The sequence below is a fragment of the Pelodiscus sinensis genome, chromosome 28, assembly GCF_052426305.1.
Source record: "Pelodiscus sinensis isolate ZL-2025 chromosome 28, ASM5242630v1, whole genome shotgun sequence".
Lineage (NCBI taxonomy): Eukaryota > Metazoa > Chordata > Testudines > Trionychidae > Pelodiscus > Pelodiscus sinensis.
The window spans coordinates 6,460,860-6,482,427 of NC_143079.1; the positions used below are offsets into that span (position 1 = coordinate 6,460,860).

A 21,568-nucleotide genomic window follows, 5' to 3' on the forward strand; every position below is an offset into this window, starting at 1 on the left:
TTTGCATGGCTATCTTCTAATGTGAAGCTGCCTGTTAGCTGGGTTGGAAGAATACCTTTGGTATTGTTGCATTTGGGAAGACAAATGTGTACTGAAACAGATGCTTGTGGCTGTTCATCTGAGCATTGGACAGAAGGCTAATGCTGAAATGTGAATATAAAATTCCCTTTAAAAAGACACATTGCCAACCTCTTTGCTTCTGTTTTCTAGCTGTCCCATTTCCTCCCACGCAGCGGCTCACACTGAAGGAAGTGTTTGAGGATGGAAAGCCCAGGCTTGATGTCTTGAAAAGCCACTTGGTGAAGGAAGGGCGGCTAGAAGAGGATGCAGCGTTGAAGATAATCAATGATGGGGCTGCCATTCTGAGACATGAGAAGACAATGATTGAAGTAGAAGCTCCAATCACAGGTCAGAGAAAGCTTTCTGAAGCTAAAGTCACATGTAAGGGCTGTCTAGAATCTCGAGCTACCAAAAATAGCAGATCTGCTGCTGAACGTTCTTTCCGTGATTGTTCAGCCAGTGGGGTTTTAAAATTGCCTTTACTCCCAGAAAAGGGAACATTTTGGTAGAATAGATTGTTTTCACAGAAGCAGGATATAATGCCACAGTAGGTTAGGTCAAAGGGAAGCTATGCTCCCTGTAGCTGCCGTGACCTTTCTCTTCTTAGATGTAATTTCCTTTTTTGCCATCTTTTCTCCCTTAGTGTGTGGAGACATTCACGGGCAATTCTTTGACCTGATGAAGTTGTTTGAAGTTGGAGGATCACCCAATAACACCCGCTACCTCTTCCTGGGAGATTATGTGGACAGAGGCTACTTCAGTATAGAGGTGATAATTAAATCTGTAACTTTGGAGGTTACCATGTTAATGACTGAACTAAGCTTAACAAATATTTATCTTAAAATGGTGTCAGTTCTGATATGCTTCTGTGTACGAGGAAAGCCACATTGCTATAGATCATCTACTTGCAATGTGATTTGTTGGAAAAGTGGTGCAAACCAATGGGGCATTATTTTTGAGGCAGGTTGAAAGTTGTGCCCTCAGCATGTAGTGACAGAAAAACAGCTGTGCTGAGGCTAATGTCTAAACTCTTGATTCTGAATCTATAGCTTTATTGTCACATGTGCTGTCTGTCTGACTGAGCAGAACAAGGGGGAGGACTCCTCACAGGAGTTCTCCTCGCATTTCCCATAACACACAATGGAGTGTTGGGTTTCCTAGCCCAGATCACGTGGATTCATTAGCCCCTAAGCATCTAGCGCTGCATGAATGTAGAAAGCTGGCGTTAAAGGATGGACTTTTACCTAAAATATTGGCCTTTTTGAGCCACACAGTAATCTCAGTGCAGTGTCCCTTAACTGTCATAGGTGGGAAACATCTAAAAAATGTTACCAAATGTTACTTGTTATACTGAATCTTTTCCTAGAATAAGCACTAATCTGTCAGTCAGCTCCACATGTGGGCAGGTTGTTGTCAGTGTAATGTCAGACACTGCACCAGGATTTTGTAGTTTTGTAACCCCATTCATTGATCCTGTGGTATTGCAGCTAGAGAAAGTTGAGAATTGTCAGCTTTAAAGTACAGATTAATTGATTTTTGTTCATTTACAATTAGCTATTAGCTCTTTCAGCAGTTACTGGTAACTGAGCTAGCACATAGTACTTGTGTCAGGAGGTGGTAAAAGTTACTAGTAAATGCCACAGACCTGCAGAGGATGTAATGTATTTTGCATGAAAATGGAATTGACTGGTAGACGCACAGAATCTCTATTAACATTTTGAGAGTATCACAGGAAATACAATGGCCAAACTAATGATGCCAGGTCTTGTTTCTAAAGGAAACAGAATAAGATGCTGCATAGCAATTTCAGTTAATATCTGATGTGAGAACAAAGGTAAGGAAGATCTGACCTATTGGAACTCAAACAGAATTTGTTTGCAAAGATCAGTTAAAATACCACTACCAGAGGCAGCAAATAGGGTGTTTAGTGTAAATAGTTGTTTGAAGGATATTTACTATCATAATATTTAGCAGGGTGCCACTGCCTATTGCATTTTGGCAGATTGTTGGCCTCCTTCCATCCTCATGCTTCTGTGCTTCTACATATTGACTTTAAGCCAAGGTGAGACACTGAGCAGTTGCTGGAATAGTGAACACATTGATGCTTGAGAAGCTGAATCCTTAATGTTCAGCCAGTAGAATTTATGTAGTGCTGGCACGGGTGCCTTTGTGTATTATTCTTGGAGGGGCGAAGGAATGACAGGAGTTTCATGCTATTTCTTTTGAAACACTGGAGTATGCACAAACCACTCTGTTAAGAGTTTAAAAGTGTTTACCTGCCAGAGACATTGTCAAATGCCTGCTTAATCCCTCATTGGTCTGAGGTACATTTCTTTTGTGGTGTTAAAATTGATAGGTGAGAATTAATTGTATACACACTACAGTTTATGCTCTAAAGAACAAGGACAGGGAGGGGGCTTCCCACCCCCAGACTTTGATCCTTGCATCGTATCAAACAGGCTAGTTTGTCTGCCATGTGGAAAGAAAATTAAGTAGGTGCATAAGTACTATGGTGATAGGTAAATTTGAACTAAAAATGGGAGAGTTCCAGAACTAGGAAAAAATGCTTCAGGCAGGAAAATGGAACATCAAGTAATCTTTCTGGGGAGAGGGATGAGCTGAGAATCTTATTGGGGAGTAAAAACTGCAAATTTCAGTCAGCCAAATTTTGCTTGATCTGATCCCTTTTTAAGCCTGATGCATCTTAAAAGTTGGAGCAACCCAGCACTTTCAGTCTTTGGAGACATTTGGGACAGCTGTTCTTTGTATTCTGTCAGCATGAATCCCTTTCATGCCATTCTTGACCCTCCTCTCCCTCTTACCCTTTGAGTCCACAGGGGAGATAAAGCCATGAGGCATTCTTTTTCCCCACGGAGCAAGCATTGATCTTTCACGAAGCAGGGTGGGCTTTGATTAGTACACGCGGGGGCTGATCCAAATGTCACTGATAAAACAGAATATAGAAGGCTTGCTTCCTTGTGCTTATTGATGTGTGCCTTTTCTTTCCACCTACTGTAAAGTATTTAAAAGAGATTCCCATTTGGGTGTGTAATAAACTACAGCAGCACCAGTTTTTATAGTGAAATGGCAGCCGTTCAGCAGACTGCTTAGACAACAGCTGTGTAGGCAAAGCAGTGGCTAGCTAACACGTGGTTAATCTGGTTCTTTATAGTTTTTTCAGGATTTCTAACATACACCGTGCAAACATTTTCAGTGGTTACTAGATTCAGAAGGCCAACTGCTGTGATGAGATACTCGAGTGCTTTAGTTTTGCAGGCAGTCTGTTTATCTCAGAGATTCAGGTTGTAAGGAATTCAGACTTTGCTGTGCTTTCCACTTCAAAAAAGTGAAGAATGCTGGCATCCACAGGGACTTTAAGTCATAGCACAAACTTGTGCATCCATATGCTGGGAGGGCATATTATCAAGTGTCTGCCCAAAGTGGCTGATAATCAGGGGTTGACAATTATGGAAAACCCTACTCGCCAGACAAAAAAGGGACTCGCCACCCTCCCCCACAAAAGGTGTTTTTTAATGGCATAAATTCCTAATAAGAATAAGAACAATAATTACTAATAAGTTATTAATAAATATCACCCAGGTTATTAATAAATATCTTATAAATCTCTACCTTTTCTCTCTGCTGCCATGTCTCCTCCCCTTGCTCCATCAGCTCCTCTGATGCCTACTGCCTCCCAACCCCTTACCCTCTGCTGTCCTGACTCCTGCCCTTCTCACTGCCCTCAGCCTTCCTGAGACCTGCCCCCCTCTTCCAGCCCTTCTTTTTGCCCTGTGCCCACTCCTCCAGTAGCCCCACTCTGATCATGTGAGCTACCCTCCTCATCCCCTCTCCTAAAACCTCCCTCTACACACCTGCCCTGCCTCTGGTGCTGGTCCCTCCCCTGCAGGTGTCTGCCCTTCTACTTCACCCCCAGAATCCCTTGGCACCTGCACCCTCCTGGTGCCTCCCCCTTCCCTCACTGCCCCTGCCCCCTTTGCTCTCTTTTTCCCTGATACCCACCCCCTTACCACCGTCATGCCCCTGTGCCCTCACAGATGCCTTGCTCCATCCCCGCCTTCCTCATGCCCACCCCTTCTTTCAAGTTTTCTCCCAGCACCTCCCCTCCCCCTCTGGCCCCCAGTGCCCTTACCCTCTCCTCTCCCGGCATCACCCTTTCCCCCCTCCCACTGACACCTCCTCTCCTGCCCTTTTCCTCATTGTCCGCACTTGGCCCCCTGGCATTTGTCTCTCCTGCAGCCCTGTCCCTTGGTGCCTTCCCCTTTCTTCTTCTTCTTCTCCTGACCTCCTCCCCTCAGCACAAGCTCCTTCCCCATATTTTTCCCCTCCCCTCCCCACAGCCCAGCCCCTTCCCCTCCCCAGGGGCCAGCTCTAGGTTTTTTACTGCCCCAAGCAAAACATCTCTCCTTCCCCCCTTTGGTGTTGTCTTTTACACATGTTTGCATTTTACAATGGGTTTTTTTTTGTTTTTCTTTTTTGTCCCGGCATTTTAGCCCTATAAATAACAAATGGCATTTTCATTCGTTTTTTTTCCATAAAGGCAAAGGCGCTTCAAGTGAACTCCCCCTTTCACTCGCTGTTGGGTCACAGCAGCCTTTTCCCTGCCCTGTCCAGCCCCTCCCTGTGGGCAAGCACCCTTCACTCCCGACCCACAGGGGGAGCAGGATGCAGGGACAGCACAGAGCCAGAGGGGTGCAGAGAACAGTAGGGGCGTGGCACGGGGAACCGGAAGCACAGAGCCAGAGAGATTGGGGGTAGCAGGGTGCGATGGAAGCACGGAGAATGGGACGCGGGGAACAGGAGGGGCAGAGAGATCAGGGTCTAGGGGCAGTGCAGGGAATGGGCAGCACAGAGCTGAGGGGGCAGGGATCGGGGGGAGCAGGGTGCGTGGTGTAAGGGCAGCGCAGAGCCAAAGGGTCACAGGGAAGAAGGAGAGCAGAGGGTCCGGAGTGCAGGGGAGGTGTGGGGAATGGGTGGCGCAGAGACAAAGGGGGGCTGGGGCCATGCCAGGAATGGAGCTGGCTGGGTGGGCCCTGGCTGTGCCGCGCGCCGCAGCCAGCTCCTGGGGACACGTGGCCAGAGCCGAGCTGCCGCAACCCTTTAAAATCAACGGGGCCAGGTCACACCAGCATCCTCGCACTGGAGCTGCACGCAGGCAGCCTGGTGGGAAGAATCGCCGCACTTCCCCCTTCCCAGCGGCGCTGTGTTCCTCCACCGGCCAGTTGATCGGATGGGGCCGCGCCGCCCGTAGTGTGGGCTTCAGCCAGCCCGTCACAACAACCCACCGGGCCAGTCCGCCCCTGCACTCACCAGCTAGAAAAATCTACTCACCGCGGACAAGTGCATTTGTTGAGCCCTGCTGATAATCATGACCTTTTAATTGAGTGAAATAGGAGGTACTTGTATAATTGCATCGTGATGTATGCAGTCGGGAAGCAGGGTGTAAAACTGAGGCCCAGGAAGGTGTTAAGACAAACTCTTAGTTGTCTTTAAAGACTAAACTCTTAGGCTACGTCTACATTGGCCCCTATTCCGTAATAGGGATGCTAATGTAGCACTTTGGAATAGGCAAATCCGCGGGGGATTTGAAAGTAGGAATAAGAGATCCTCTGGAAAAGAGCTTATTTTCCAGAGGATCGTGTCCAGACTGGCGCTTTTCTCCGGCTTATCTACAAGCCGGAAAAAAGCGGCAGCCATGAAAATGCAAATCCCGTGGGGGATATTTAAATCCCCCGCAGATTTGCCTATTCCAAAGTGCTACATTAGCATCCCTATTACGGAATAGGGGCCAATGTAGACACAGCCTTAGTCTTTAAAGTGCTGCCAGACTATTTGGGGTTTCTTTAAGTTTATCTTAGTTGTTAGAGACTCAAGTGACCCCTTGCCCGATACTTGTATTGCCATGAACATTTGTTGGGTTGCCAGGATAAAAGTGGCTGTTTGTAATGGGGATATGAATGATTAACTGGTAAACTGAGGCTAATTAGTTCTGGTTAACTAGTGGTGACTGGAGCAGCTCCATGTCCACTGTGGGTAAGGGGCTGCTCCAGCCTCATGAGGCCTTCCACAGGCAGGGGGCGCTCTAGCCCAGCCAGAACAGCCCCGGGTGGCAGGGGGTCGCTCTAGCGCTTCCCACTTCCCTTTAATTCAGTGGTCTCCAACCTTTTTACGCCCAAGATCACTTTTTAAATATTAGAACAAGCCAAGATCTACCCCATCCTTCCCCCAAGACTCCCACCCCTTCCTTGAAGCCCCGTCCTCTCTGTTTTCCTCCTCTCCATCACTTGCTATCCCCAGCCCTTATATACTCTCAGGGTATGGCTACACTGCTGCTTTTTTTTCTTTTTTTCCTCCATTTCTTCTGTGGGAAGAGGTTTTTCCAACATTTGGCCTGTCTAGACTTGGCCAAATGTCAGAAAAAACCCTTCTTTCGGAAGCCCCCTTATTCCTCGTGGAACGAGGAATACAGGGGTTGCTGACAGAGCATGTTTGCTCTTCCACTAAAAAAAGTGGAAGAACAAACGCGTCCCTGGACACGGAAGAGTTTTCAGGGCTTTGTCAAGCTGAGACTTAAAAACCTCTAGGGATGGAGATTCCACCACCTCCCTAGGGAGCCCATCCCAGCGCTTCCCCACCCTCCTAGTGAAATAGTTTTTCCTAATATCCAACCTAGACCTTTCGCACTGTAACTTGAGATCATTGCTCCTTGTTCTGCCATCCGTCACTACTATGAACAGCCTCTCTCCGTCCTCTTTGAAACCTCTCTTCAGGAAGTTGAAGGCTGCTATCAAATCTCCCCTCACTCTTCTGCAGACTAAACAAATCCAAATCCCTCAGTGTCTCCTCATAGGTTATGTGCTCTAGCCCCCTAATCATTTTGGTCAACCTCTGCTGGACCCTCTCCAATGCGTCCACATCCTTCCTATAGCGGGAGGCCCAGAACTGGACACACTACTCCTCACCAAGGCCAAATAAAGGGGAATAATCACTTCTCTGGATCTGCTGGCAATGCTCCTTCTAATGCACCCTAATATACCATTAGCCCTCTTGGCTACAGGGGCACACTGTTGACTCATATCCAGCTTCTCATCCACTGTAATCCTCAGGTCCTTTTCTGCAGAACTGCTACTTAGCCATTCAGTCCCCAGCCTGCAGCAACGCTTGGGATTCTTCCATCCCAATTCAGGACTCTCCACTTGTCCTTGTTGAACCTCATCAGATTGCTTTTGGCCCAATCCTCTAATCTGTCCTGGTCATTCTGGACTCTATCCATACCCTCCAGCATATCTACCTCTCCCTGTAGCTTAGTGTCATCTGTACCCCCTCCCCCCACAGAGCAGGGAAGTCCGTGCGCGCCTCCTCCGGGGACTCCTACCCCCTCCTCCCTCCCGCAGAGGAGGGAGTTCTGTGCATGCCTCCTCCAGGTACTCCTATCCCCTCGCCCCTGCTGGGGAAGGACATCCCCAACATGCCACAGACCTGGCCTTTCATGCACCGTGCTGGCTGTTTGGGGGAGGGAGAGCAGCCAGCGCACTTTCGGAAATCCCAGAAGTGGTGCGCAGCTGTGGAACTTCCCTTCACCCTGCAGGAGCTGGTGCTACCTCCATTGTTGCTGGGGGTAGGTAGTGGGGCTTCTTGGGGGTGGAGGGAAATGGGGGGAGGCCCTGAACGCCTTGCAATTGACTGGTCGGGCCCTCCTGATTGACCAGTTGATCGCGATCGCCTGGTTGGTGGCCATGCCTTTAATTGGTTAACCAGTTAAAAACTATAAAAAAATTACAATTAAACAGGATTTTACATCCCTAATTTAAATATGCCAGAAAGTCAGTTCTCTCAACTCAGATCTTTATCATACTCTTTGTGGTTATGCTGTTGTGTGTTGTACTATAATTTAAAAGCAACATACGATAGTGATTGGTTAAAATGAGCGCAAAGATGCAACACATTTTTATTGTACAGAAATTGAGGCTTTTTACTGCAAAAAGAAAATAGTCTGTGTGAAATGTTTGGTCTCAGATGCTGTCATAAAACCCACCATTGCAACTGGGTCTAATTAGCTCTTTTTTGGCAGCTTTGCAGAAGACAGGGATTGAATAGGGTACTCAACTCTGTCTTTCCAGAGGGGATTTTTCCTCCACATTGTGCAGCACAGTATGTGAAGGAAGCTGGTGTTGTGAAGGAAGCTGGTGTTGCTGTTGCTGTTTTTATACCTGTTCTAGGGATAAACAGAGGCATCTGGTCTCCAGAACTGTCAGTACTAAATTCACACCCAGTACGTTAAAAGTAAAGGAAAATGTTCTCATTCCTAGTGATCTCTTGTAGCGACATGCAGTCTGAATGCTGTCCTATAGGCTATGTGCCTAGCACCATGGAGCCTAACCTGCAGGCAGTATCTGTGCTACATAACATACTTCATATGTTCCCTTTCTTAGACACAAAACGATAAGCCATTATTTTACAATATTCAGAGGCTGATTAGAATTGTGACTCAGATTAACATCAGTTCCATATAGCTTCCTCATTGTGACTTTCCTCTTTTATACAGTGGGAGCCTATTGTGGAATAAGAGATGCATTTTGTTTATAGATAGTATTGGGGGCGGTGGAGACTCTGTAGGTTTTATCCCCAGACCTAACTTGTATTCTTGCTCATAGGGAGCCATGACACTGCAGTAAGTCTATTTTGTAAGTCCTGGCTGTTTTCTTGACTGTTTTGTTTCACACATGAAACATCTAAGATTAAAAAAATCATTTGGCTAGTGCACAGGTTTTCTCCTGCCAGTGGTATGGACCATGTTTGGTAACTGATTATCCCAGTAACCTGTGAGGAGCTTTACAAAAAATGCATGTGATATTTTGTGACTTCTATCAGATTTTTAGTCAAATACAGTTTATGCATTTTCCACTTTTGTGGGGATCTCCTTTCTTAGAGGCTTTTAAATGCCTGTGTGTTTGCCAGTGTACACTAGGCACTGTACTCAGAAAAGGATGTAATGTATTAAGCACCAATAGCAGGAGTGAAACCTTAACCTAATTTTCCTCCTTTAAGACATCAGCTGCTAGTGGAGAGACCTGGGTTTTACATGAGCTCTGGCAGTAACCTTCTATAATGTTGGGCAATTTGCTTTCTCTCTCTGGCCCTGCACCGTGTCTCTTGATTTAAAGCTCTTAGGCTCTGGGGAGATCTTTCACTCTGTATACAGTGCTTTGTGTGATGGGGCTCTCATCTCAGATGAAAACTAGGTTGGCACCATAATATAATTAATAAAACCCCATTTTATTAAATATAAAAGATTCTGGTTCTAGTCACAGTTCCTTCAGCGACGGTGGTGCCAGACCTTTGCTGATTAATTTGCAGAGTTAGATTACGCCAAGGGCTCTTATTGTCATTGTCTAATTACAGAATTTAATATACAATACTTCTGCAGGGCTGGAATGTACTGTTTTATTCAGGATGATTAAATATTAAAGCAACAGAGTTAAAGTTGGTAAACCTAAAATTAGACCTATCAGCTCTTGTTTTGGTTTTCAGGTATATAATGCTGAGTAGAATTCCTGTAAATCTCACTATCCCTAGAATGGAGCAGTAAAATTGCACAGGCAGAGTGCTGCAGGGCTTTCTTTTGCAACCCTCAGTTTGGAGGGCAGATGTACCTTTTTCCTCATGATAAGAGGAAATCACCAAAAGTTGACTTTTAGGCTGTCACGTGTCACTGGACCATGGAAAGTGAGTTTCGTCTCACTCCAGTCCCAGATCTGTATAGAAGAGTGTCCATTAAAAAGCCACAATAGCTTTTATAGACCCAATTTCTGGAACATTCTTCAGAGTGGCCAAGATTGACCAAACTGGGAAGACCAAACCCCGAGAAATTGTCTGTCCAAATAAGGATTCAAACACATTGAAAGGAACATGACCATTGTTGTAGCTTTTCAATGTGGATTAAGAGAACTTGGGTCTCTAACATGGGATTTCTAATTTAGCACATTTCACAATATTCACATTAAAAATTAATATTGTAGTTGACTTAATTTGGGGCCTGCCAATTCTTACAGTGTCACTAAAATTTCTAACAAGTGTGCTTATTGCAGCCTGACTGACCCTGTTGTTGATCATGATATGACATCAGTGAGGAAAAAACTATAAATGTTTGAAGGCAAACTAACCCCTCTGAGAAGGAATGTGCATGTTTTGCCTTTACACTTTTCCTTTGAGTCTCTCTTGTTAGCATTATTAAAGAAAGCAGCAATAAGCTTCTCTTGCTAAACCATGTAAACTGTAAATTCACTGTGATTTAACATAACAGACTAAAGTGCACTTGTAAATAGGAGCTGGATTCATTCTCTATCCTACCCTGCAATAAGATAGAATGGCAATACTTGCCTATTTCACAAGTATGTTGGAAGGTTTATTATTTATAAGCACATTATAGGTGCAATTTTTATTAATTTGTAAATTTCAACTGACCTTTTAAAATGTACATATCTATTTGCATGAAGGGACTCTTAAAAAGATTCTTCTGGATGCCCTGCAATTTGATTCTTCTACTTAATTTAGGAAATATTCCATCATGCTTTATTACAAGCAGTTTTGATCTCCTTGTAAGTAGTGGTGTGTTACAAGGGTAAATCTTTTGTATGAGTGTCAGTTTGTAAGGGAAGAAATTAAATATTCATGTACGCTTCAGTGCATGGCTTTACAGTTAAGCTCACAGGCAAATAAAAAAAGGAAGCTGCAGTTTAAATCTAGTAATCCATAATTGTCTCAAGTTGTGACTGAGAAGTTGTAACTATCTAATAATCAGTTTCTAGGCTCATAACATTGGAAAATCTGAATAAGGGATCTCTTTGTAAAATACCAAGTAAAGAATCACATGAATGCCACTGTAGTTATCTCTCATCCTGGCTCCTGTAGAGACATCAACAGGCTATTCAGTGCTCTTTGATCTATGTTTTCCTTTGTGTTAGCTTTTTCCCTCAGCACCAATGATTTTTCAGGCACTTGTTAAATATCCGCACATCATTGGAGACAAAAATGTAAAGTTTGATTTACAGTTCCATAGATTTTGTTCGCTTGTCAGAAAGCGTAGTTTCATAGTTATATCCAGAGTGCTACACTACTATATTTTTTAAAAATATGTATTTTAATAGCTCTTCTGCATCTTGCTAACATCCTAAGGGCTTGTTAAAACTGATAGAACTTTTAAACTCTGATTTCCACTCCATTATTGCTATATCTTTCCTTTTTTGCTCATGCAGCGAAAACCAATTTGGTTAGTTCTCTGATCTTGTCTCCATCCCTCATGACAATTTGTTCAATTTATAGTAACTTTCATTTTCTGGTTCTCATGTGCTACTCCGATCTGAGACATTTAAGTTGGGAACACATCAGGGTAAAGTTGAAATTGCAGGATATGTATAAATTTGTGGGACTATTTCTCCTATTTATAGGCTTAGCAATACATTTATTGTGGATCTAAATGGGCAACCTAAATTACTGGTTGTTGTCTCATATCTACTCATGTTTAAAATTAGGTGTATGTAGGCATGTCTCTTACTTTAGGGTTTAAATTCTGTAGCATGCAGAGATGCTCTAGAACTATATGGGACTCTGGAATTCCTTATGTTAATGCACGTTCCTTATTCTCTGGAGATATTAATGTTCCAAACGAGTAATTCAAAGCTTGCCTGGAGAGGTTCAGTGTTGACGTACCTTGATGTTTTAGCCATCTGTAGTAGAAACTGGTTTGTCTCTGCTCTGAAATTAACTTTTATGCCACAGAAGCTGGCTTCTGGAATACTTTACACCCAACCCAGCATGTATTAAGTGCAAAATTTGCTTTCTGATGTCAACCTTCATCTTTCATGTTGTGAAAGAATGTACAGTTTTTGCAGCATTTCAGCCTAAAGGGCAAGTGCTTGTTACAAACTTTAATTCAAGCCATACAGTTTATTGTCATAACAGATTATCTTCAACTCTCAAAATCATCAGGGCAAACTCAATATCACTTTTCCCATGTTAGACAAATCAGCTGGACAAATCTCTTTAAAACATTTACCTTCAGAGCTTCTTTGGCAAGCTAGCCAGGAGTATTTTCCTATTGTGCCAATTTTATATTAGCTTGTTCCTCAGTGATACTGATGCACTTGTTCAATGACACTGTTCACAGAAAGGTTATGAAACTTTTTTCAGCCCCCAAAGCATTGTGAGGTTTTCCTGTTTTTGGGTGTTTGTTTTTTTTCAGTTCTTCTAGAATATAGATCACATAAATATTACACATACTAAGTAGTATTTTTCCATATTAGAAACATTAGGCTCTTACTAATATTCAAAACACTTGATATAATGATCAGCAAGAATCTGATAATCTCCAGTTTAAGTTGCAGTGGGACAGCTGTAGAGATACTGTACAGCTGTTTGTGCTTAGCTGCTTTGGTTTCTGCTGACAGGGAGGAAGGAAGGAAAAGCTGCCACCCAATGCAAAGTTGGTTTCAGTTGACTGATATCTCATCTATCAGTTCTCCAGCTCAAGCCTAATATAGAGAAATGTGTACTATGGCTTTTCCCCACTTGTGAAGTTGTCTAAGATAAGATCTGATGCGGCATATGGAACTGGGTTGCTCTTAAGGTTTTACTTGAAATCAACTTTTTGCATTACTTTTAAGATGGATGAACTTATGTGCCTGTAATTAAATGAGGGTATTGATATAATAGGTATCACAGAACCTTAGTGGAACAATGATCCTCAATAGTACATGGTAATATTAGAGTTCAAAATATGTAGGAATGTCAGAAGAGGTCATACTGGTGGGGCAATGGCACTATCAAATATAGGAAAAATCTTAACTGAATAAAACTCAGAATCTCTATAGATTAGAAAGTCTATGCTTGGATTGGAGTTTAGCAATAGGAATACATTATTGACCACCTGACCAGTATGAGACCATGATTGTGAAATGCTTAAGCACTAGAAGAGACTACAAAACCAGAAAATCAACAGTAATGGGGGATTTCAGCTATTCCCATATTGACTGGGAACAGGACACCTCAGAATGGGATACAGAGAAAATTTCAAGGCATCATTAATGAGTTTCTCATATTCCTGGAACCTACAAAGGGGAGAGGCGATTCTTGATTTAGTCCCTACGTGTTGCAGAGAATTCAGTCCAAGAGCTGAATGTAGTTGAACTGCTTGGTAATAGCAACCATATATGTAATGTACCATTTTTGGGGATAATACCAAAGAAATCCACTCCAGTAGCATTTGACTTCAAAAAGAGGAACACTATAAAAATGAGGAAGCTAGTTAAATGGAATTTAAAAAGAACAGTGACCAGAGTGAAACGCCTGCAAGCTGCATAGAGCCTTTTTTTAAAAACAGTTTAAAAAAGGCTCAAATTATATGTATACCCCAAATAAAAGAAAAAGCAGGAAGGACCCAAAAGTGTCACGTTGGCTAACTAGAGTAAATGAGGCAGTTAGAGACAAACAGACATCTTTTAAAAATTAGAAGTCTGATCTAACCGAGGAGACTAGAAAGGGACATACACTCTGGCAAGTTGAATGGGAAAAGTAGATTCAGGCAGGCCAATAATAGAATTTTTGGAGCAGTGAGAAAAACTTACAAACAAATCAGAAGCCAGGAAACCTGTCAAACTGTTAGTGGGACCACTCGACAGCTGAGGTGCTAAAGGAACACTCAGGGAAGACAAGGTTATTGTAGCAAAGCTAAGTGGATTTTTGCATTATGCTTCACTGTGGAGCATGTGAGTGAGATCCCCCACATCTGAGCTGTTCTTTTTAGGTGACCTATCTGAGGAGCTGTACTAGCTTGAAGTGTCAGTAGATGAGGTTTAGGAACCAACTGATAAATTGTAACGAATCACTGTCACCAGACGGTATTCACCCAGGAGTTCTGAAGGAACTCAGATAAATACCACTTTATAGTTCTGCAATTTTGTACCTTATTGCTTAAATCAGGCTCTGTGGAGGATGACTGGAAGATAGCTAATGTAAAGTTAATTTTTAAAAAGACTCCAGAAACGATCCTGGAGATTAGATTGGTAAAATGAACATTTTACTGTAGTTTCAACCTGTTTGCCTGCTACTGAAAAGTTATCGGGCAGTTATATGAACGCAGTATGTTGGGGAAGAATCAGCATGGTTTTTGTAAAGGGAAATCATGCCTCACTGATCTATTAGAGTTCTTTGAGGGGGGTCAACAAACTTGTGGAAAGAGCCATTCTAACAGATATAGTGTATTGAAACTTTTAGAAAGCCCCATCTCTCTCACTGAAGGCTATTGAGCAAGGTGGGCAGTGTGGGATAAGAGGGAAGGTGCTCTCATGGATTAGTAAGTGGTTCAAAGATAGGAAATAAATTGTCAGTTTTTACAGTGGAGAGGAATAAACAGCAAGATCCCCCAAGGATCAATACTGGGTCCAGTGCTGTTCAACATATTCATAAGTTATGCAGAAAAGGGGGTAAACAGTGAGATGGCGAAGTTTTGCAGACAACATGAAATTATTCAAGATAATTAAGTCCATAGATGACTTGAGTCAACCAGTTTTGAGATCCTTTTGTGACGTGGAACAAAACGGCAGATGAAATGCACTGTTGATAATCCCCCTATAAATACAAAGTGACAGAGTCCACATTAGCTGTTACCTCTCAAGAAACTGATCTTGGAGTCTTAGTGGATAGTTCTCTGAACGCATCTGCTCAATGTGCAGTAGTGGTCAAAAAGCTAACAATTTAGGAACTGTCTGAAATAGGGATGTAAAATTTTGATTTAATTGGCTAATCAAATAGCTGATAAGGGCACCTCCTTTGGGACACTTCCGCTGACCCTGGGCTCCATGCAGCACTGCTGCTTTGAAATGCCACATGCAGCCCAGGCCAACTGGGAACTCCCATCTGGTCCCGGGCTGTACACGGCATTTCAAAGCAGCAGTGCCGCGTGGAGCCTGGGGTCTACCTAGGCTCCACACAGCACTACTGCTTTGACGAACCCCTTCCCCTTCCTCTCTCCCCCCCACCGCCCTTTGCTGCCTCTTTCTGATAGAGGCAGCAAGGGGAGGGGGGAGGTGCTACCAGATCACATCCCTAGTTTGAAAAGGTTGAAAAGGGATAGATAAGACAGAATCTCATGATGTTACTATAAATTCATGGTACATCTTGAATAATGGTTGTCCTATCTCAGAAACGAAATTAGAGTCAGAAAAAGTGCAGAGAAAAGCAACAAATATTTATTAAGGGTACGGAACAGGACTGTTCTTAGAAAAGAGACGACTAAGGGGTAATATAGTAGAGGTCTATAAAGTCATGAATGGTGTGGATAAAGTGAGTAAGAAAGTGTTATTTAACCCTTCACATAACACACAACCTAGTGGTCACCTGATGAAATTGATGGATAGCAGGTTAAAAACAAACATAAGGAAATACTTCACATGCCACGCAGTCAACCTGTGGAACTTGTTGCTGGAGATGATGTGAAGGCCAAAACTATAACTGGGGTTAAAAAAAATTCAATAAGTTCATGGAGGATAGGTCCATCAGCATCTGTTAGCCAAGACAGTCAGGGAGGCAACTACATGTTCTGGATGTCCTGAAACCCCTGACTGCCAGAAGCTGGGACTGGTTGACATGGGATGGATAAGGAGTACTTTATTAATTCCTGCATTCACTCTGTTTGAATAAACTAACACCAGCCAGTGTCAGAAAACAAGATACTGGGTTAGATGGACCAATGATCTGATTCAATATGGCTGCTGTTATGTTATTCCCAAGTGCTCTTAGCAAAGTCTGTAGATGATTAGTGAGGTTTTATGACATGCCATTTTCTCCTTCCATCTCGTTTGTAGTGTGTGCTGTATTTATGGAGTTTAAAGATAAATCATCCCAAAACGCTGTTCCTGCTTCGAGGGAACCATGAGTGCAGGCACCTCACAGAATACTTCACCTTTAAACAGGAATGTAAGTATGTCCTATTCTCTTAAGTAAAAACAAAGATGCATTATTAGCATGACCTGACTAGGTCACGGCTCTCAGTCCTCTGAGGCCTGCCTTGGATGTCCCAACTGGCTCTAACAGATGTATCTTCATCTCGCTGCCCTCTTGTTTCCAATATTCTACCATGTTGCTTCAGTTGTTGTTCAGTATTTTGGGTTGAACCAATTCTGTGGAGAACTGAACATGAGCTGAAGTGGCATTTGGGTTCTTTGGTAAAGGGAATATGAGTGCAAGTAAAAGGAGCACCAGCATGTCTCCTGTGTTCCTTCCTGTCTTACTGACAAATGGTTGCATGCAAAGCCCCCTCCTTCCCTCAGCTTTGAGACCCAGCACCCTATAATTACTGCCAAGTGACTTTCAGTTCAGTTTGTGCAGCTGGAATTGATGATTACAGCTGGAAGAAAATAAAGGACTCTTCCTAGTGTTTGTACTGGGCGAATCATTACCTCTAAGATAATTTTATTTTAGTTAAATATAGTATTTATAACTTGCAAAAGTATGTGAAACTAGTGCTGGTGAAAGGTCAAGTGGACTGAAATCCTCTCTGCAGGCAATGAGCAGAGGCAGCAGTAGTGTGTGCCTCAACCCTGACCTGAAGGAGTCCTTTCTAGAGGACCGGTGATAGTTCAGGGTTCTGTGGCCCAGACTGCTGTCAGGGGTAAAGTGTGGCAGGAATATACCTGTTTATTCAGAAATGAGCTGAAGGGCATTAGCTTGCTTCAAGCTGAACACTGAAGGGCCATCTGCTGGTGGTAGTTGTTGCTCCCTACCGAGCTGGGCTGGATTTGAGCCAGTGATATGGAGGCTAAAGGTTTCTATGTTCTGTTCCCAGTATCCTCTGTTGAAAAGCATCGTAAACAAAAATAGCCTCTTCTTGTCCTGTACATAAAGTTTAACTAAAACCTTTTAAAGCCACAGAAATAAGAGAGGGAGACAGTGAAAAATTCAGTAACTTTTTTTTCTTGTAGATGAGGGTTCATCTTACGGTAGCAGGAAGAGTTTTGTAAGACATGGTTGCGATAAACCATCACCATCTAAGATGGATGCAGACATGTGACCATGTGTACTTTGGCACGGTGGATCTCCTTTTGTGACTACACAGTATTGTTGGGTTTTACTATTCCAATAGCACCTGATGGGGGACATTTCTGAATATATCTGGCAGCTTGTTGTGAAAGCTTGACTTCTGTTTTTAGGAAATCCATAACAGTTCTGTGACACTGAAAACCTTCCTAGTCCATCTGTTAAATCAGGCAGTATAAGACATCAGCTGCCAGAACATTAATGGTTAAATCAGCAGGTGTGTTCAAAACAGCAGCTCTTGTAGTATCCATACAAAGAAAAATAAAACATAGGTTTTTCTGATGCATTTTGATATGGAGATTGCTGAATATAACTTGTATTTGAGCCATTTGGCCAATTCTGCGCACTCTATAAAAGAACTTGTTTGCAATGGCCTCTTTTGGGTGAAGGAACCAGATCACTTTGTCTAATCCGATCAGGTCTCAGGAGAAAAAGGTTGGGTCAGGTCAGTACTCAATAGCAGCTCTTGAAATAGCACAAGTTGAGAGAATGGTTGTGAAAGTGCACTGAAGTGCTCTCTTTTCTCTGAGTCAGTCATGAACTAGTGCCTCGGCCTTCTAGAAGAACTGCTACTAGTTGATTATCCCTCTGATACAAGGCTGAGGCATAAAACTAAGAACCTGATGAGATGTGTAAGATTTGGTGTGTTAACCCCTGGCATCCTAGCCAAATACTATCTCATTAGCCTCCATGAGTGTCTCTTGAAGCACTCATATCCAGCTTGAAACTGCAATTCCTGATCTAAACTGTTGCATGGTATTGCTGTGCCAAGCTAAACAGCTGTTGCATTTCCGAGTGTATAGTCTGCATAGTAGTTGAAACTTGTAAGATTCTTTGGGGTCCTTTGAGATGAAAGTTAAAAATCACAAATATCTTACACTGATATTGTATTAGTAAACTAAGTTCTTTCCAGCTTTGGCAAATGCTCAGGCACCTCTTCCAGGAAGTTCTTGGTATGGAGGTTAATATGCACTAAGGTAAATACATTTCTGAGCTTGAAAGGAGAAGATGAAAATAAAAGTTCCTAGTTGGAACCACCTGAGAAGCTTTATGACTTCCATGTCGTTAAGTATTTTTTTTTTTAAACAGGTACATTAATATGGTAGAGGAGAGTTTTGCTTACAGTGTCATAGCACCAGTGGTCTCCAACCTTTTTAACCACAAGATCGCTTTTTTAATTTAAGTGCAAGCCAAGATTTACCTCAAATATACACACCCTTACCCTGCCTCCTTCCCACCCCTTCTCCAAGGCCCCATCCCTGGTCACTCCATCCTCCCTTTCTTGTCCATCCTCACTCACTCTCATCAGTCTGGGGCAGAGGGTTAGGGTGCAGGCTCTGATCTGGGGTTAAGGGATCTGGAGTGTGAGAGGGGCTCTGAGCTGCTCTTGGGGCAGGCAGTTGGGATGTAGGAGAGGGTTCTAGGTGCAGGCTCTGGGATGACATTTGGATGCAGAGGTGCTTGGGGCTAGGGCAGAGGTTTGTGGTGCAGGAGGGGGTTCACGACTGGGGTGGAAGTTTGGGATGTGGGCTCCAGCTGGGCACTGCTTACCTCAGGTGGGTCTTGGTTGGTGGTGCAGTGGGGCTAAGGCCCTGCCCTGATCCTGGACCACTCCCTAAAGCAGCCAGCAAACTCCATCCCAAGTCCTGTTGTACCCTCTCTCTGCTCTGTGGAGAGAGGATATGGAGTGGGAGAGGGGGCACCTTGACATCAGCACCTTTTCTCTCCCTCCCCTGCCCAGCCCAGAAAGCAGGAGGCTCCCCAGGGAGAGGGGTAGCTCCAAGGCAAAGCGCAGGGGATGGGCAGCAGTAGGGGGAGGGGCAGCTGAAGTGCCAGCACTTGACAGCCTCTTGGTCAAGCCAGTCAGGATCACCTGTCACAGGCTCGAAGATCTATAGTAGATCCTGATCTACTGGTAGGTGACCATTGCTGTAGACTGTTTCTATTTCACCTTCTATAATAGCTTCCTGGAATCTTTCTGACAATGCTCCTATGCAGCAAGGCCTTTGCTGCTAGTTCCTATAGCATGTTAGTCCGGATGCATGAATGGTCTGGAACCTCTTCATTCAACTTGATCAACACACATTGGGTAAAAGATAAACACATTCTCTCTCTCCCGCTTGCTCTCCCCGTTAGGTCGAATCAAATATTCGGAGCGAGTGTATGATGCATGTATGGATACATTTGATTGTCTTCCTCTTGCTGCCCTTCTAAATCAACAGTTCCTGTGTGTCCATGGAGGACTGTCTCCAGAAATCACATGTCTAGATGACATTAGGAAAGTAAGTAGTCTTGCTTGTCACTCACACTGATGTTTTTATTGAATACTTGTGTTACTGGGTTTCATTTTTAGTAGCATACTCACACAACCCATCTCTGATAGACATGAGAGCCATTGCTTTATTAGGAATTTTGGAGTGTTCAAGTTTGGTCTTTCCTTGATCCATTTACCAAAAGGGGGTTGATAGCAATTTAAGTATTGGGTTCTCAGGAGGGTGATGAACCTATGATCTCAGCAGGAACAATCCAGCTTTTTAACTTTGAGGTAAAGAAATTGAGTTCTAAGCCATTCAGTGTGCATGGATCTTTTGGACAATATGTTAAAAACCAAAGACCCCTCTATTGTATGGACATTATAGCTCCTTGGTCCTTATTATGGAGCATTCTGAGCATGAGTTAATGGTCTTTGCAGCCCACAGGTGGCTGCTGTATAGAAGTAGTTTGTTGAAAAACATGCTTTGTACATTTGCTATTCCTCCATTTTTTCCACTATTTCCGATAGCACCACGGTCTGTAGTTTTTGCAGCACAGCTAAAGCTACTTAGAGTGCTTGAGGGAAATGGCTCTCACACTTTTCTTCCTCTCCCCCACTTCATCCTTTATTCTCTCAAGCAGCCAGAGCTACTTGGTTGCAAGGGCCTGACAAATTGTCCCAAAGTTGGACCTTCAGTCAGCAAAATACTAAGCTAATTTAAAGGTCTTTAGGCTGGTTTTATATTTGCAGTGGTGTTTTATTGCACAGAATTTACTTTTTCTGATATTATTTAACTAGCTAATAGCATCCTTGCTGCTGAGTGCATTGAATTTCTGTAGACGCTTTGAGTGTAGACAACATTTTGTAGTGATTAGACCAAGGAGCTTAAAGTCAGATAAATAGCATATGCTAGTTCTTCCACAGTGAAGATCTCTTCTGAATGTGTGGAGGGAGGGGGAAAAGCAGGCTGGGCAGAAAGCTAGACTGACTGTCACTCATACCTTGCTTCCCAGAAGTTGGGAAAAGGGAAGGGAAGAAGCACAGGTCTGTTACTGAGACCACAGCTGAGTCTGCTTAAGAAGTGTGCAGAGCTCTAATCCTAATTTGTTCAAACTAACCTGTCTCCAGAGCTTTTCTGTATAGGGGCATGTACCCCTGGGTTACAAAGCCACTTGACCTCGACAATTGTCCTCACTTTGTGTGCACCTTCTAGTTAGACAGGTTTAAAGAGCCTCCAGCCTTTGGTCCAATGTGTGACCTGCTCTGGTCTGATCCATCAGAGGATTACGGCAATGAGAAGACGTTAGAGCATTTCACTCACAACACTGTTCGAGGCTGCTCTTATTTCTACAGGTAAGCAGGGATTCAGTGGGGCTCAGATGATCTAGGGCTTCTAACTTGCCCTGTGTAATGTTTAAAAGCTAATGCAGAGATGGAGTGAAATCCAATTATTGTGTTAAATGCCCCTATTTACCAGGTTCTTGGGTTGTCTGAACTTGCTGTATAGTAGCTTTTCCCCATGGGAAATCATCTTGGGTGGTACATGACTCCCTCAAACTTTTCTAGGATGCATCAGCTGATGAAATCACAAGTATCTAAGGTTGTAATGAGACTCCTGGTATCTGTTTTGATGCTTTTGGAGAGACTTTCAGGGGGACCAGAAGGCATCAAGGGGCTTTCAGAAGGAAAAATAAATGTAAAAGATAGTTTACGATACTGATTGACTCCTTGTAGCCAGGCTGGTTGGTATTTAGCACAGGAATCTAGACTGACTGACTGTTTCCAATGTGCTTTGTGATTAATTTTTAAAAGATGGCACTGTACATGGCTGTGGCCTTATTTGAGAGGTACTGAGTGTTTGCAGCTTTCATTGGCTTTGAAGAGTGGGACTGAGCCTCCCAGCCTGGGTAGACAGACTTGTGATTGCAGGGCTCAAGCTAGCATGCTAAAAATAGAACTGGAAATGTTGCTGTTGCACTGGCTTGATGTTTGTGCTAGCCACGTAAGCTCGAGGCCAGAGGATCAGGTGAGTTCAACCTCAGCGACTAGTGCAAGCCTCTGCTGGTACAGTAACATCCACACTGCTATTTTTAACACACTAGCTTGAGCCATGCAGGCACAAGTCTATCGGGGGGACTCACTCCC

At 43.5% G+C, this 21,568-nt stretch overlaps 1 protein-coding gene across 4 annotated transcripts in view; it reads left to right on the forward strand.

Moving 5' to 3' along the window:
- PPP3CC (protein phosphatase 3 catalytic subunit gamma) overlaps positions 1-21,568 on the forward strand; it is a 58,016-nt gene that overhangs the window by 20,220 nt on the left and 16,228 nt on the right. For all 4 annotated transcript variants that reach the window (XM_075910895.2, XM_075910893.2, XM_075910892.2 and 1 more), the window contains exons 2-6: positions 211-408; positions 704-828; positions 15,939-16,050; positions 19,306-19,451; positions 20,637-20,776. In XM_075910895.2, coding sequence (XP_075767010.1) covers positions 211-408; positions 704-828; positions 15,939-16,050; positions 19,306-19,451; positions 20,637-20,776 — 721 coding nt within the window. The remainder of the gene's footprint in view (positions 1-210; positions 409-703; positions 829-15,938; positions 16,051-19,305; positions 19,452-20,636; positions 20,777-21,568) is intronic.